At 39.7% G+C, this 13,962-nt stretch overlaps 1 protein-coding gene across 14 annotated transcripts in view; it reads right to left on the bottom strand.

The window, feature by feature from the left end:
• Chd9 (chromodomain helicase DNA binding protein 9) overlaps positions 1 to 13,962 on the bottom strand; it is a 218,723-nt gene that overhangs the window by 92,301 nt on the left and 112,460 nt on the right. For 11 of the 14 annotated variants that reach the window (XM_052166952.1, XM_052166957.1, XM_052166960.1 and 8 more), the window contains one exon: positions 5,135 to 5,466. In XM_052166952.1, coding sequence (XP_052022912.1) covers positions 5,135 to 5,466 — 332 coding nt within the window. Of the gene's footprint in view, positions 1 to 5,134; positions 5,467 to 6,191; positions 6,439 to 6,558; positions 6,909 to 13,962 lie in introns of those variants that run through there. The other 3 variants (XM_052166962.1, XM_052166961.1, XM_052166963.1) reach the window with 3 other exon arrangements.

The raw sequence follows: 13,962 nt of genomic DNA on the forward strand, positions 1-13,962 counted from the left end.
GTCACCGTTGTTTCTTCCTAATGTTTTCTGTTTGGTTTTACACTGACCGTATGGTAAAGCCTTGAGAGAGAGAGAGAGAGAACCCAGGTAGTGGATGAGGAAGATGTGTAGTCCCAGCTTTCCTCAATAGCTCCATGCTGTTTAGAATTTCAGAAGACGATAATAACTTGCATCTGTTGACCACTGCATATATTCTAAATATTGTCTTGTTTGTTTTAAATAACACATTTCCTCCTCAAAATGATACAATGAGACATACGATACGATTATTCCCTCTTCCAAAGATAGCAGGTAAGAATCTGTACAGGGTTATACGGCTTGTAACTAAATGAAATTGGTTCCAAAAATCAAAGAACTTACAAAACTTAAATGAGATAATATGAAGTGCTCTGAAAAGAACATTCTACTGCTTATATTTTTAAAGTATCAATCTAGGGGTTAGAGAGACAGCTCAACAGTTGAGAGAAAACTGCTCTTGCGGAAGACATAGATTCGGTTCCCCAGATCCTCACCAGATGGCTCCAGACTGCTTGGAACACCAGTTCTAGAGGGTCTGATGCCCTCTCAACCCTGAGGGCACCTGCACTCGTGTGCTGCGGTAAACCTTCACAGCCACACATGGAGGGTCTTGGGAGACAGTTCAGTGGATGTGTGCCATACAGTAATAAGGACCTTCCAGTCACTACACATTAAAAAGCAGGCTGAGCAGTGGCTTGCCGGAAATTCTAAGCTCTACAGAGAACAGGGCATCTCTGGGGCAATCTGGCTAGCTAGACAGGCAGAACTGCCAAATTTTGAATTCAGTGAGAAAATTGCTTTAAAGTGGAGAGTCACATGACATCAACCATGCCTCTACATGTCCTGCATATGTGTGACTGCAACATGCAAACGTACATAGCACACAGATACATACCATACACACATACAAGCTAATAAAATCACTCTAGGGGCTCAGACTTGGAAGACAGTTCAGTTGCTAAAGAGCTTGCCACACAGCATGAGGACTTGGATTTGTTGCCTAGTATCCTTGTAAAAGCAGGCATTGTGTTGGGGCATTCACCTGCGGACATGGGCGAGGCCCTGACACTCCCTGCCACCAGGCTGGCTGAGTCAGTGAGCTCCAGGTGCAATGAGAACTTTGCCTCAAAACACAAGGCAGAGAGTGGCTCAGGAGGACACCGGACAACGACCTCTGGCCTCCATGTGCACAGCATGTGTAGACACGTGCGCTCTCACACACCTATGCAAATATATACACTACACGTACAGAGAAAGAGCACGTCAAGTTATAAAAGAAAAAGTTTCAAACACACTAATGCAATGATTTTTCTTCAGAGTAATATTCCTGGTTTATATCAAGTCACATTATATGCATTAAATAAATATCAATTATGAGTGGACATCATCAATAAATTATGGTTTACAAATATACTTTTTAATTTTATGAGATTTATTTTATTTTAAAATTATATGTGTGTGTCTATGCACATATGAGTGCTGTGTGTACAGAGGCCAGAAGAAGGTGTTAGGTCCTTGGGAGCTGAGTCACAAGAGCTGTGAACCTCCCGACATGGCTGCCGGAAAGAGCGCTTCATCTTAGCAGTGCCCAAGCTTAGCCACTGAGTCGGCCATCTCTCCAGCCTCCAAGTACGCTTTTTAAATGTATACTTAACACTGTGAGAGTGGGAAAGGGATTAAGATGAAGCTTGTACTGCTTTAAAACTACTGGTGCTAATAATCTGGTACTAATAGAACAAGTCTAAAATTCATAGGAAACCATATTAAAAAAAAAAAGAAATATTCACTCATCATAAAATGCTCTTCGCCGGGCGGTGGTGGCGCACGCCTGTAATCCCAGCACTCTGGGAGGCAGAGGCAGGCAGATTTCTGAGTTTGAGGCCAGCCTGGTCCACAGAGTGAGTTCCAGGACAGCCAGGGCTATACAGAGAAACCCTGTCTCAAAAAAGCCAAATCCAAATAAATAAATAAATAAATAAATAAATAAATAAATAAAATAAAATAAAATAAAATAAAATAAAATGCGCTTAAAATAGCACAAGATGATCTTTACTTAAATGACTCCTCAAGGGCTGGGAGCTGGGCACAGTGCAGCAACCCTCCAACACCAGCCCTTGAGATGCAGAGGGAGGCTGATTTCTGTGGATTCCAGGTCAACCAGGGCTTCACAGTGAGACCTTGTCTCAAGAAAATGAAAAGCTACCCCTCAAAAAAAAAAAGCCAACAATACCAACAAAACTAGGGTCTGGGATGCAGGTTAGCGGGAGAGTGCCTGCCTAGCATGCAAAGGATGGGCTTGACCTCTAGCCCTGCAGTACATAATGGTATAGAGAAGGCAGCAAGTTCTAAACAATAGAGCACATTGCCTTATTAGAAGACATAATAACGAAATCTTTTCATTGGCTAACAGAGGAACTCTGCATTCCCCATTAATATATTCTAGTCCATAGTGGTGGGATGGTTCAGTGTGTAAAGCTGCTGGTCGCAGAGCAGTAATGACTGAGTGTGAACTCTAGGACCCGTACAGGGAGAGGAGAGAACTGATGTCCATAAGTCACGTACACACAGACAGACACAGACACACAGACACACACACACACACATGCACTCACACACACGCATTCACACACACACACTCACACACACACATTCACACACACACATTCACACATACGCACTCACACACATGCATGAATTCACACACACATTCACTCACACACACTCACACACACACTCACACACACTCACATATTATAGTGTCTTGGGTTACATCCAGCAAGGCCCATACATTCTCACGTTTTTTTTCCTTGCAGCAACTACTTAATATCTTGACATGTATTTATAACCAAGACAGAACATAAAGCAAAACACAAAAACCAAAATCAAAGGAAAAACCAATCCTTTTAGTACAATTGCCTCAAAATTTATTTTTTCTGCTTACTACAGACTGGCATACTTGAGGGGCAAGAGGAAAGAGACAGAAAAATCAGTACTAAACAATTAGTGATATAGTATTATATTTTATTTGAAATAATCTAACTTACTTGAAAAAAAAAAACCATACAACTCTCGTAAAATGAGTTGAAGCCAGGCAAGGTGGCACTTGTCCTAGAACTGAGGAGGCAGAGGCAGAGGCAGAAAATTACACTAAGTTTGAGGCCAGCCTGCTCTACATAATGGGTTCCAGGACAGTATCAAAAAATAAAATAAGCTGGGCGGTGGTGGTGCACGCCTGTAATCCCAGCACTCAGGAGGAAGAGGGCAGGCAGATTTCTGAGTTCGAGGCCTACAGAGTGAGTTCCAGGACAGCCAGGGCTATACAGAGAAACCCTGTCTTGAAAAACCAACCAACCAACCAACCAACCAAATAAATAAATAAATAAATAAATAAATAAATAAATAAATAAATAAAAGTGAAAATGGACATTAACAACATCAACAAGAAACCACTCAGTTTCCTTCCAGACAGCTGCGGCAACACTACGATTTCTAACAATTTTAATTCACATTTTTAAAAATCCATGTTTCTCTTTGACTTAGTTATTTCCATCTTTACTTTCTGTAAAAATTTACAATTTTTCTCAACAATCAGATTTAGGTCTGGTATTACTTGTCTCTAGGTGCTTGGGTCTCTTTTGTCCTCAGACTTAAAGCAAATAACAGTGATTATAGCTTTTGAAGCTTCTCTACCAATTTTAATGTCACCGTTTTCAAAGTATTGTCCTTCTAAATGCTACGTTTCTCTACCCATATCACTGAACAAGTCAAAATTAGAAAATCTTAATAATTTTAACTTCTAGTAATGTGAAATGTAGGCTTCATAAGTTAAAAATAGATATAATTTTGGAAAAATGGGAACTTTTCTCAAAACCAAATAAACAAAAACTTTAAAAAATGAATGAATCAGGGTCAGAGTGATGGCTCTGCAGTTCAGAGGACTTAACTTCTCTTACAGAGGCCCTGGGCTCTGCCCCCGAGTCTGCATGGAGGTTCAGACCTGACTAGACAGGCATATTCTTGGGCATTCACAGAAGATAAATAAATACATCTAAAACAAAAATATCAGTACAGTTTGCTCTGGCTGTGAAGACTGCTGACATACGGACAATACTTTAAAACAAAAACAAAGGGGTAGAAACTGAACTTTGAATTCCATGTTGTCTGCAAATAGTGCACTACTACTACTAATTATTTATTGATACGGTATACAAGAACAGATTGCATTTGTTTTGACTACATTGGAATGAAAATAAAGAGTTCAATATGCTGGTAACTATACAGCAATAATGTAAGCAAACGAAAGTCCCCTGTCAGAGGGCTTCTCACTCTGTTCTCTGTGTACGTGAACAACGAAAATCTTACCTTAGCTTACATAATGCACTTTATGAAAATCTACAGAAAGCTTCAAGAGCTGACTGTTCCTGTGAGAACGACTGTAAGCCAGGGTGGCCTTATAGCACACTCAGCTTTACTTACAAAGCCTGCATATATTTATATTTTGAAAATGTGCAAACAGTCACATTACAATGCACAGAATCGGCTCTGGTACTGAGGGTGCTTATCCAGCATGTAAAATTTAAGACAGATCCCTAACTCTACAAAAAATATAATACTAAGATTCAACAGACAAGTAGGATTCTCCTGAAGCACTACTACCTGGCCTCTTCAGTCCATCGAGTAAATCAGTAAATGCCTATCCCTACCAACAGTCCAGAGGTCTGAGCGGCTGAGTTTCCTGAGAAAATACTCTCTCATGTTTTAAACTGTTAGATGCCATGTGAGTTACAATGCTACTCGGAAGTAAAGAAATAGTGGAGAAATTTCAAATATGTCTTTATAGAAAGTGACTATGGAATTGTCACAAAAGTGTGGATTGTTAGTCCTCTCCCTTGCATAGTTTGTTTTATTAATACAAACACACAAAACACTATGTTAACAGAGAAATAGTATTTGGGAGACCCTAGAATGTACACAATTCACTGAAAATGGAAATAGGATGCACAGGGCAGACAGCAACGTTAACAGTCTCCTAATGGTGTCCACACTGAAATCAACAGCAGAGAAAGGCTGGACCTCAGCAGGAACTGGAAAACATTACATTTAATAATCAACTTACCCAATCTTTGTCTTCTCTTTCAACTTAGAACACGTTTTTGGTTTTTTGTTGTCTCTGTCTTTTGGCTTAGATTTCATCCTCCGACCTCTCTTTTCTTCTTTCCCTTCGACTGAAGCACTCGGAAAGTTCTCGGGGCTCATTACCCGTGGAATATTGCGCTCCCCTCGCTCCTTTGCCCTTGCTATGGCCTCTGATATTATACGATTAGCCTTTTCTTGCTTGCTTTCTGATTCCACCTTTTTTCTTGGTTTCTTCTCAGACATGACCCTCACCTGGGTGTTCTGCAGCTTAGTATATGTCCCAGAACCATCGCTCTTCTTGGAAGATGGAGGCTGGAGAAAAGAAAATTTATAAATAGAATATACCAAAGTTTATTTTTAAAAACTGACACAATGTCTGAAATTTTTAAATTAAACAGCAGTAAAATGACATAGCCAACATGGAAATGCCACAGTCAATGGTAAAGTGAGGTTCTGCTCACCTGGAAGTCAGGACAGAGCAGAGCTCAGCTACTCACTTGCAAATAAAGGTTTGGAGAGACAGATTGGTTGATATTCCTAACGCATTCTTAAGTTTCAGATTTTACCATAGAAATAGTTATTTCAAATTTTGTCCTGTAACTATTATTCACATTTAGGATGAAAGTCTTTTCTTTCATCTTTCCTCCAAAACTCGAAATTAACAAATTAAAAGATAGCTACACTAACTTAGAATCACTTCTCCTTAGAAAAAGAAGAACCCTGTTTTAAGACAAGGAAGAGAACACAAAACTATTCAATGCACAGCATAGCTAGCTAGTTAGTAAACAGGCATTCTCTTATCTAAAAATCAAGGAAAGTTTCATTTTTCCCAGGAAAGAGTTAAATGTGGATTTTTGTCTTTATTATAATTTTACTCAAGCTATTTTAAAAAGAAATAAGCTTTACAGTTTTACATTACAATTATTAATATTTTAGCAATCTCACAGGAAACAGACCAAGAGCATTCTAAAAGGATTTCCTCTCCAAACACACATTCATCCATACAGGCTTAGAGCACAGTTTTGTTAGGTTCTTACCCGTAAACATGCCTGTGACTACAGCAGAGAAAACACCCAGGCATTTCCAAGCACATTTTCATGCCGATTCCAGTGTGTTCTACTGGGTGTCTTTTCTATACCTGCCTCATCAAGGTGTCAGAGCAGTGTCACAGCACTGGGGACGGGAGGAAGGCTTAGACACAGTCTCTAAAATGCCACCTTAAGGCCTACAGACAACAACAAATAGCCCCGGCTGACAAAACAGCAGCAAGCTCAAGATGGCGATGCAGTGCGACTCCTGCAGCAGCAGCAGCGGCAGCAGCCAGTAACGAGGAGGGTTATTCAATCCCATTAGCCTTTTAGCCCGAAGAACCCCTCCTCCTCCCACTCATTCAGCTTCACTTACCCTTCCTCTTGGCCTCTTCACTGCAGACATTTTTGGCGTCAGACAAAGGCTTGCCCCCTGCGTTTCCACCACCCCGGGCAGTGCTCAGGGAAAAAGCATTGAAAGAAGACTCCTAAATGGCCTATTTAGCAAGCTGCAACCAAGAGATGCACAGCCGTCCACAAATACACATTTTGATTTATCAACACATTCCTGCCTTGGCAAGTTTCCGTCTGCTGTTCATCCTCTTTAGCTATGATAAAGGCTGCAAGCTCTTCTACAAGCTGTTTCCTCAATAGCTGTAAGCAGATAGCCAGATTCCAACAAAGCACAGAAAGAAATGAATGCACAAAGCATCAAAACGCATCAGCATGAATATTAGAGATGTCGTTAAAAATACTGACTCCTTCTGCGGAAGTAGGCCAGCAGATGGTGCTACCAGTTATTATTCCATTAGACTCTGCAGTTTAACCCCCAGTGGACTGTTCTTCCCTCCGAAAGGCGTTAACTCTCAATCTGCCACTCCCTACAGTAAGGCTTTAAAAATACCCATGAAAGTATGTTGGGTTTTTTTTTTTTTGTTTTTTTGGTTTTTGGTTTTAAATCATCTGGGAACTAAAACAGTGGACAAATGGCTTTATGTGACTGAGCATTTTTTTTAATCCAATGCAGTTTTTAGCAGAGAAAAATATTTTTCTTCACAAAATTATAAAACATTTAAACTACAAAAAGTAGCTGCCAATAAACAAAGGGTTAAAGAGCAGGTCATGCAAACAACTTAACAAGTGATAGTTCAGAATTTCCTCAGCATCTAAAGGCAGCAGCACCCAAACAACTGTTATTTTTTAAATTGAGAAATGAAACTCTTTATATTATCTGCATGAACACATTGATTTTTCAGCAAAACATCTCAATCTCTTCGGCCTTTACCCTTCATATTCTGTTTTAAGCCTATGACAGATAAAATTTAAATATAACGTCTTGTTAAAAATAAGTAAATTGACTTGAATTTGTTTTGTTTTTGTTTGTTTGTCTATTTGAGACAGGGTCAGTTTCTGCTGTCCTGGAACCCACGGAAAACCACCTGCCTTTAGAAGAGTGCCTGACATTGGAGGCTTATGCCGCACACCTGACTCTTGAGTCTGATCACTGATAAACGTGTGTGTGTGTGTGTGTGTGTGTGTGTGTGAGAGAGAGAGAGAGAGAGAGAGAGAGAGAGAGAGAGAGAGAGAGAAGAGAGAGAGACTATTTTAGTAAGCAATATCTTTAAATAGTTAAAACTTCACTACTTCAAAATCCAAGTTTATCTTTTTGTTGCTGTTTGTAGCTCGGGCTGCCTTGGAATGAGCTGTTTTCCAGGCTGCTGGCCTCAAACTCAGAGATCTTCCTGCTTCTGTTTCCCAAGGGTTGGGATCAAAGGCGTGTGCCCCCCTGCCAGGCTTTATCTTTTTATTAATGCCCCCTTTACAGCTGTTCCTTAAACGTCATCTGATATTGGTGTGAAAACAGAGCTTTATCATTGTTCCTTTTGGGAAAAACTAAAGGTTACAAGAGAAAGGCGACTCTCCCAACAGTCCTTGAAGGACCAGTCTGGACAGTGCGTGGACAGAGTCAAGGCAGAAGAGCCCTGGCCTCACTTAGCAATTAGTGCCCGGCACTGTTCTGAGTACTTGTGTGAGCTGACTCATTTAATCCTAAAGGAAAAACAGATAATAACATTAACAAAGAGATGGAAAGTGACGAACTGAAGAGGACAGACATTGCTGTTGTTACAGAAGGACAGAGGGACATAAGAAAGGCAGACGAGCTAATGACCACAAAAAATATTGCTTTAAGCCAAAACACTTCTTTTTTGGCATCAAGTACTATTCTCCCAGTTCTGAATATTTCACATGCATTGACCCAGTTGACATTTAAGACTGATCGGTTTAGGTTCTCTATTGCTGTTAATTATTAAGTTATAGAAAAGGACACTTATATGAAAGAAGTGACTTGTTTAAGGGTCCCACTGAGAGGAACTAGAGAGAGATGGCTCAGCCTTTCAGAGCACTAGCACTCACTGGCTCCTCCTCCAAACGACCCTGATTTAGTCTCCAGCAGTTCACAGGAGCCTGTACTTTCAGTTCCAAGAGCTCTGATGTCCTCTTCTGGCTTCTAGGCACTAGGAATGTACACAGTACACACACATACATGAAGGCAATATACTCATACACACAAAATAAAATAAAATTAAAGATCTCATTGCTACTGAATAGGGACACATAAAGGCATCTTCTTTAAAGAGACCATAATTTTTAGCTATGCTACATGGGATATAATACAATCATAGTCATTTATAGGGATCAACTTAAACACAATAAAAGTGAACAGTTTTCTCAAAATATCAGATTGGTAATAATAAAGCTAGGATGAATTTTTTTTAACTCTTTCTAATGTCTTTCAAAGATGCAGAGATCAATTAAGTAAGGACACAATATAGTTGAGTTGCGAGAAGAGTCAAAAGCTGGTTTCTGGACAAAGTTCTGGCATCAGAGAAGGTAAAGGAGCTGGGACACCCAGTAGAGAAAGTGGATGTGGATGTAACTCTTTCCATGCTGAGTTTCAAATGGTGAGCACTAAGATCTGGGAACTGGAGCTAGAACCTTAAACAAAGAATAGTCTGGGTTGGTGCCAGGCACATGGCTCAAACCCTAACCAGCATGAGCAAGGCGATATTTGAACTTTGTGTATACACACACATACAGACATGCACACACACATATATATACCACATGCATGCACGTGCTCACACACACAGAGAGACAGTTGTCTTTCCTTCCCTTATTCCCCTTAGTGCTCTTGTCACAAATCAAAGGATAATTCCCAAGCTTTTCTGACAAGCTTTTCTGACAAGCTTCTCAGCAGGTTCCACTACCTCACTGAAACATTATAACTGCTTAACAGTTAATCTTATCAGTAGGATAGTGTGTGATCAAGCAGTTCTTCTGCTACTGGAATTCAGGACTTTTAATTACATTCCTATGAGGTGAAAATAATTTTCCAATTTATATAAAAATACAAACACAATGTTACCATTTTGCCTACTTCTTGGTCTATCTCAAATCCTATCAGACCCCCCTTAATTATAGTTTGTTCCCCTAGCCTCCACAGCCTTTGTTGCACTAACTTCCCATTGGCTACACTGGGATCATGTAGGAAATGTCATTATTTCAAGTATTTGGAGATCTGGAGAATCAGCTCTGCACCCTTCGCTCCATGAATAAGGGAAGCTTCCTGAACATACTGCAGTTTCCGCTTCCTGAACACACTGCAGTTTCCGCTTCCTGAACACACTGCAGTTTCCGCTTCCTGAACACTACTGCAGTTGTTTCCTGTAGGTGGGGGAGGGGGCACAGTACTTGCTTAGTGTACTTTATGCACTGGTTCAATCCCAGTGTGAAGTTGTAAAAGAAAGAACAAATGAATTAATTTCTCCAGTCACAAAAGGTAAATATATAAAGCAAATATTCCATAATAACTTGATACCAAAATGTAAAGGTATTTTAGTTATTGATAGTAACCTGATGTCCTCATTTTCATTTTTAGTTAAGGCTGGCCTTACCTTTCAGAGCTGGAATTACAGGTGTGTGCCACACTCCTACACCCAGCTAAGACTTGCTTTTAAACAAGGAAAAAATTACACTTACGTCAAATATTTCCCTGCACTTTGTGTTGAATTATTTTCAGAGTTTTTATCTGGAGTGATCTCTTCACTTCCCTCTCTTCATATCTGTGAAATGTCATATTTGTAAGTTCAAATGCTAAATTTTCATCTTGGGGTCAGAATATCAAGGTTTCCCTAGTAGCTATCAATAATATTTGTTTTTTTCTTTTTAGGATTAGAACTTTGAGTTTTCAGTGATATGGTAATGCTTTTTAAAGTAGTGTCTATATTTTAATTATCAATGTGGAAGCTCAAGCAACTAGTCCTAAAAGTTGTGTTTGTGAAAGACAATAGTATTTTGTCCAACTTTAGGAAAGAAAAATCAAGGGGAAAGAACATGATAGATATATCAGTAAAATCCAAAGGAATCAGTACATTCCGGGATTTGGAAAAAAACCTATTCAAGATGTCTGTTTCTTTCACAAAGCAATTGTAAGAGAGAAAATGAAGGAGGGGATGCAGACCCAACTGGAAGAGTAATACATGAGGGATAAAACATAAAAGAAATAAGAGAAACTTTAAAAAGTTATCCACCAAATGAAATGAGTGTGTGGACACTGTCTACTGATATGAGCAAATCGAATGAGTATATATTTTAAGCAACTGAGAAAATGTAACGTCTGACTGGATGGAACTATAAGATGATACTAGTGGGAGGGGGCTGCTAAGGCGTGATACTTGACTTCTGTGTACTTGTGAAATGACAGCATAATGAAACTTTAAGTTATATCCTAAAATAACAAGTAGTTTATCACAGCAAGAAAATTAGACACATGTGGACAAATAATAAACAATATTAAATCAAGTGATGTGAGTTATGATAAATATATCTAGACTTTATGCAGAGGGAATCAAAGAATCAGTAAAGGACTACAGAATGATAGGAACCAAGAATGCTGGTACATACCTATAATCTCAGCACATGGAGGCATAGGCAGGAAAGACAGGTTGCAATTAGCTTGGTCTACATAAGTCCCAGCCCTGCCATCTGCTATGTAGTAAGGCCTATCCTTAAAAATAAAAGTCTGAGTGCCTCAGGAGACTAAGGCAAAGGACTTGTAAGGATGGAAAAGAGGAAGGAAGGAAAGTGGGTAGAAGCAAAGGAAGGAGGAGGAGGAGAGATGGGTTGAGAAAGAACAGTATACACAGCTAATGCAATACCAGAATCCTGTAATTTTTTATTGACAAGAAAGCCATGCATATTATAAAACAATATATATCTCACCCTATATATCTTACCATATATATTTCATATACTGTTTCTATCATTTTTTAAATGTATGCAATGAAGAATACCTGTTGGGGTTACAGGTAAGAATAGTCACACCAAGCTACAAAGAGACCATGTGAGTGCTGAGCGTCAGAAGCCAGCTCTCATATTTGCTCATCAAGGGCTCTAACCTAACAACCATCACTCCAGTCCCTGATGGAATCCTGCCAGCTCTTTCACGACCTTTCATATATGTTCAGGAATATTTACTGAATATGTTCAGAAGTAAACATTGATCCTCGTCCAAAAAATTTTGAAAACTTATTCTACAAGGTTACTGACTGCATGCATTTCATTTCGTGGTGCACTGGCTAGTTTTATGTCAACTTGACACAAGCTATAGTCGTCTGAGAGGAGGGAGCCTCAATTGAGAAAATGTATCCATAAGATTGGGTTGGGTGCAAGCCTGTGGAGCAGCAGTTCTAATCCTGTGGGTTATAACCCCCTTGGGGGTCACATAGTAGATATTCTGCATATCAGATAATTACATTATGATTCATAATAGCGAAATTACAGTTATGAAATAGCAATGAAATAATTTTCTGGATGGGGGTCACCACAACACAAGGAATTAATTGTATTAAAAGGTTGCAGCATTAGGAAGTTGAGAACCATAGCTGTAAGGCACTTTCTTAATGAATGATTGATGGGATAGAGGGCCCAGCCCATTGTGGGTGGTGCCATCCCTGGGCTAGGGGTCCTGGGTTCTATAAGCAAGCAGGATATACAGGCTATGAGAAGCAAGCTAGTAAGCAGCACCCCTCCACGGGCTCTGCACAGCTCCTGTCTCCAGGCTCCTGACCCGTTTGAGTTCCAGTCCTGACTTTTTTTGATGACTAACAGTGAAGTAGAAGTGGAAGCGGAAACCAAATAAATCTTTTCCTTCCCAAGCTGCTCTTGGACATGGTGTTCCATCACTACAATCTTAACACAAACAAGGAGATGTGGGAAGGCTGCTGTGCAACTCAACGGAGGTTATTTTGTTCTCTAGTAGTTTGAAAATTTGGCTAGATGGCTAGAAGATAACTACAGAATCAAAGGGGAAAAGCTTACATTTTCCATCAGAGAAGAGAACTCTTTGGAGAACTATGTCCTATGCACCTGAAGCAACACATGCACACTGAATGCAAGGTATGTGGTAAAAGAGCGAGTGGGTGAGATAAATCAACTTGTCAAAGGCTATACTTTTTTAACCCTTAAATGTTGTGAGTTATACAATTTGTGTAAGAAATTTGGCCTTGTTGGCCATGTTGGGCTACAATCTAAGCAACTGGGAGGTAGAGGAGGAAGACCAGGGCTCCCGGAACAGCATGGTTACAGTAAAATGTCTCAATACAATCAATTTGGCTCCATCCTTGACTTCTAGGAGCAATTCATGTCTTACTTAAAAGGATTGCCTCTCTTCAGATCAGGGCTAGACATCTTGGACTTTTAGGCAGAGTTGGCCACAAAAAAAAAAAAAAAGTTGGCCATCAAAGCTATGTGATTTAGATGGAAGGATGTGGGCTATAAAAATACATACTATATAACTTCATTTGTGCATTTTCCTCTTCCTCCTCCATCTTATCTTCTTGTCTTTTCGAGACAGGGTTCTCTGTATAGCCCTGGCTATCCTGAAACTCACTCTGTAGACCAGGCTGGCCTCTACTCACAAAGACCTTCCTTGCTTCTGCCTCCTGAGTGCTGGGATCAAAGATGAGTGCCACCTCTGCCCAACTTGTATGACATTCCTGAAGTGGCAAGACTATAATAGATTAATGAACAGATTAGTGGCTGCTAAGGATTAGAAATAGGAGGAGAGAGGGGTGTAGATTTCATGTTCTTAAGGATGCTGGTAGTAATGAGTGATTACAAATAGTAGATAAGTCAATGAATTTATTCATTTATTTACAAATGTTAAAGCTTTATAAAAGAGCATGGGATAGGCCACAAACACAGCTCCCGTGGTAGAGAGCTTGCCTAAAAATGCATCAGGCCTAAGTTTGGTCCCAGCATGTAGATGGCGTGTCAAACTGAGGAAGCCTATAAGATTAACAGGCTGTTTCTATTAGCCGACTCTGCTTTATTATATTGTACTTTTCTGATGCTACCATCAGCCAGGCATGATGATGCAAGCCTATAATATCATCATTCTGGAGGTAGAGACAAGATGATTAGAAAGAGTTCAAAACCATCCTGGGCCACATAAAGCCATGTCTTAAACAAACAAAACAAAAGAAAAACCAAAACACTACCATTGTAGAAAATGAGTAAAAATGTACACTGAATTTCTCTGCATTTTTCTTAAAATTGCATATAAATCTACAATTATCTAAATTATCTTTTTAAAAAATTATCTCAAGAACTGGTAAAAATAGCCCAGTGAGTAAAGAGGAACTTGTTGCCAGACTTGAACTGGGGTCCAATCCCCAGAATCCACGTGGTGGGAGGAGAGAGCCAGCTCACACAGTTG

The sequence above is a fragment of the Apodemus sylvaticus genome, chromosome 21, assembly GCF_947179515.1.
Source record: "Apodemus sylvaticus chromosome 21, mApoSyl1.1, whole genome shotgun sequence".
NCBI classification, from domain to species: Eukaryota; Metazoa; Chordata; class Mammalia; order Rodentia; family Muridae; genus Apodemus; species Apodemus sylvaticus.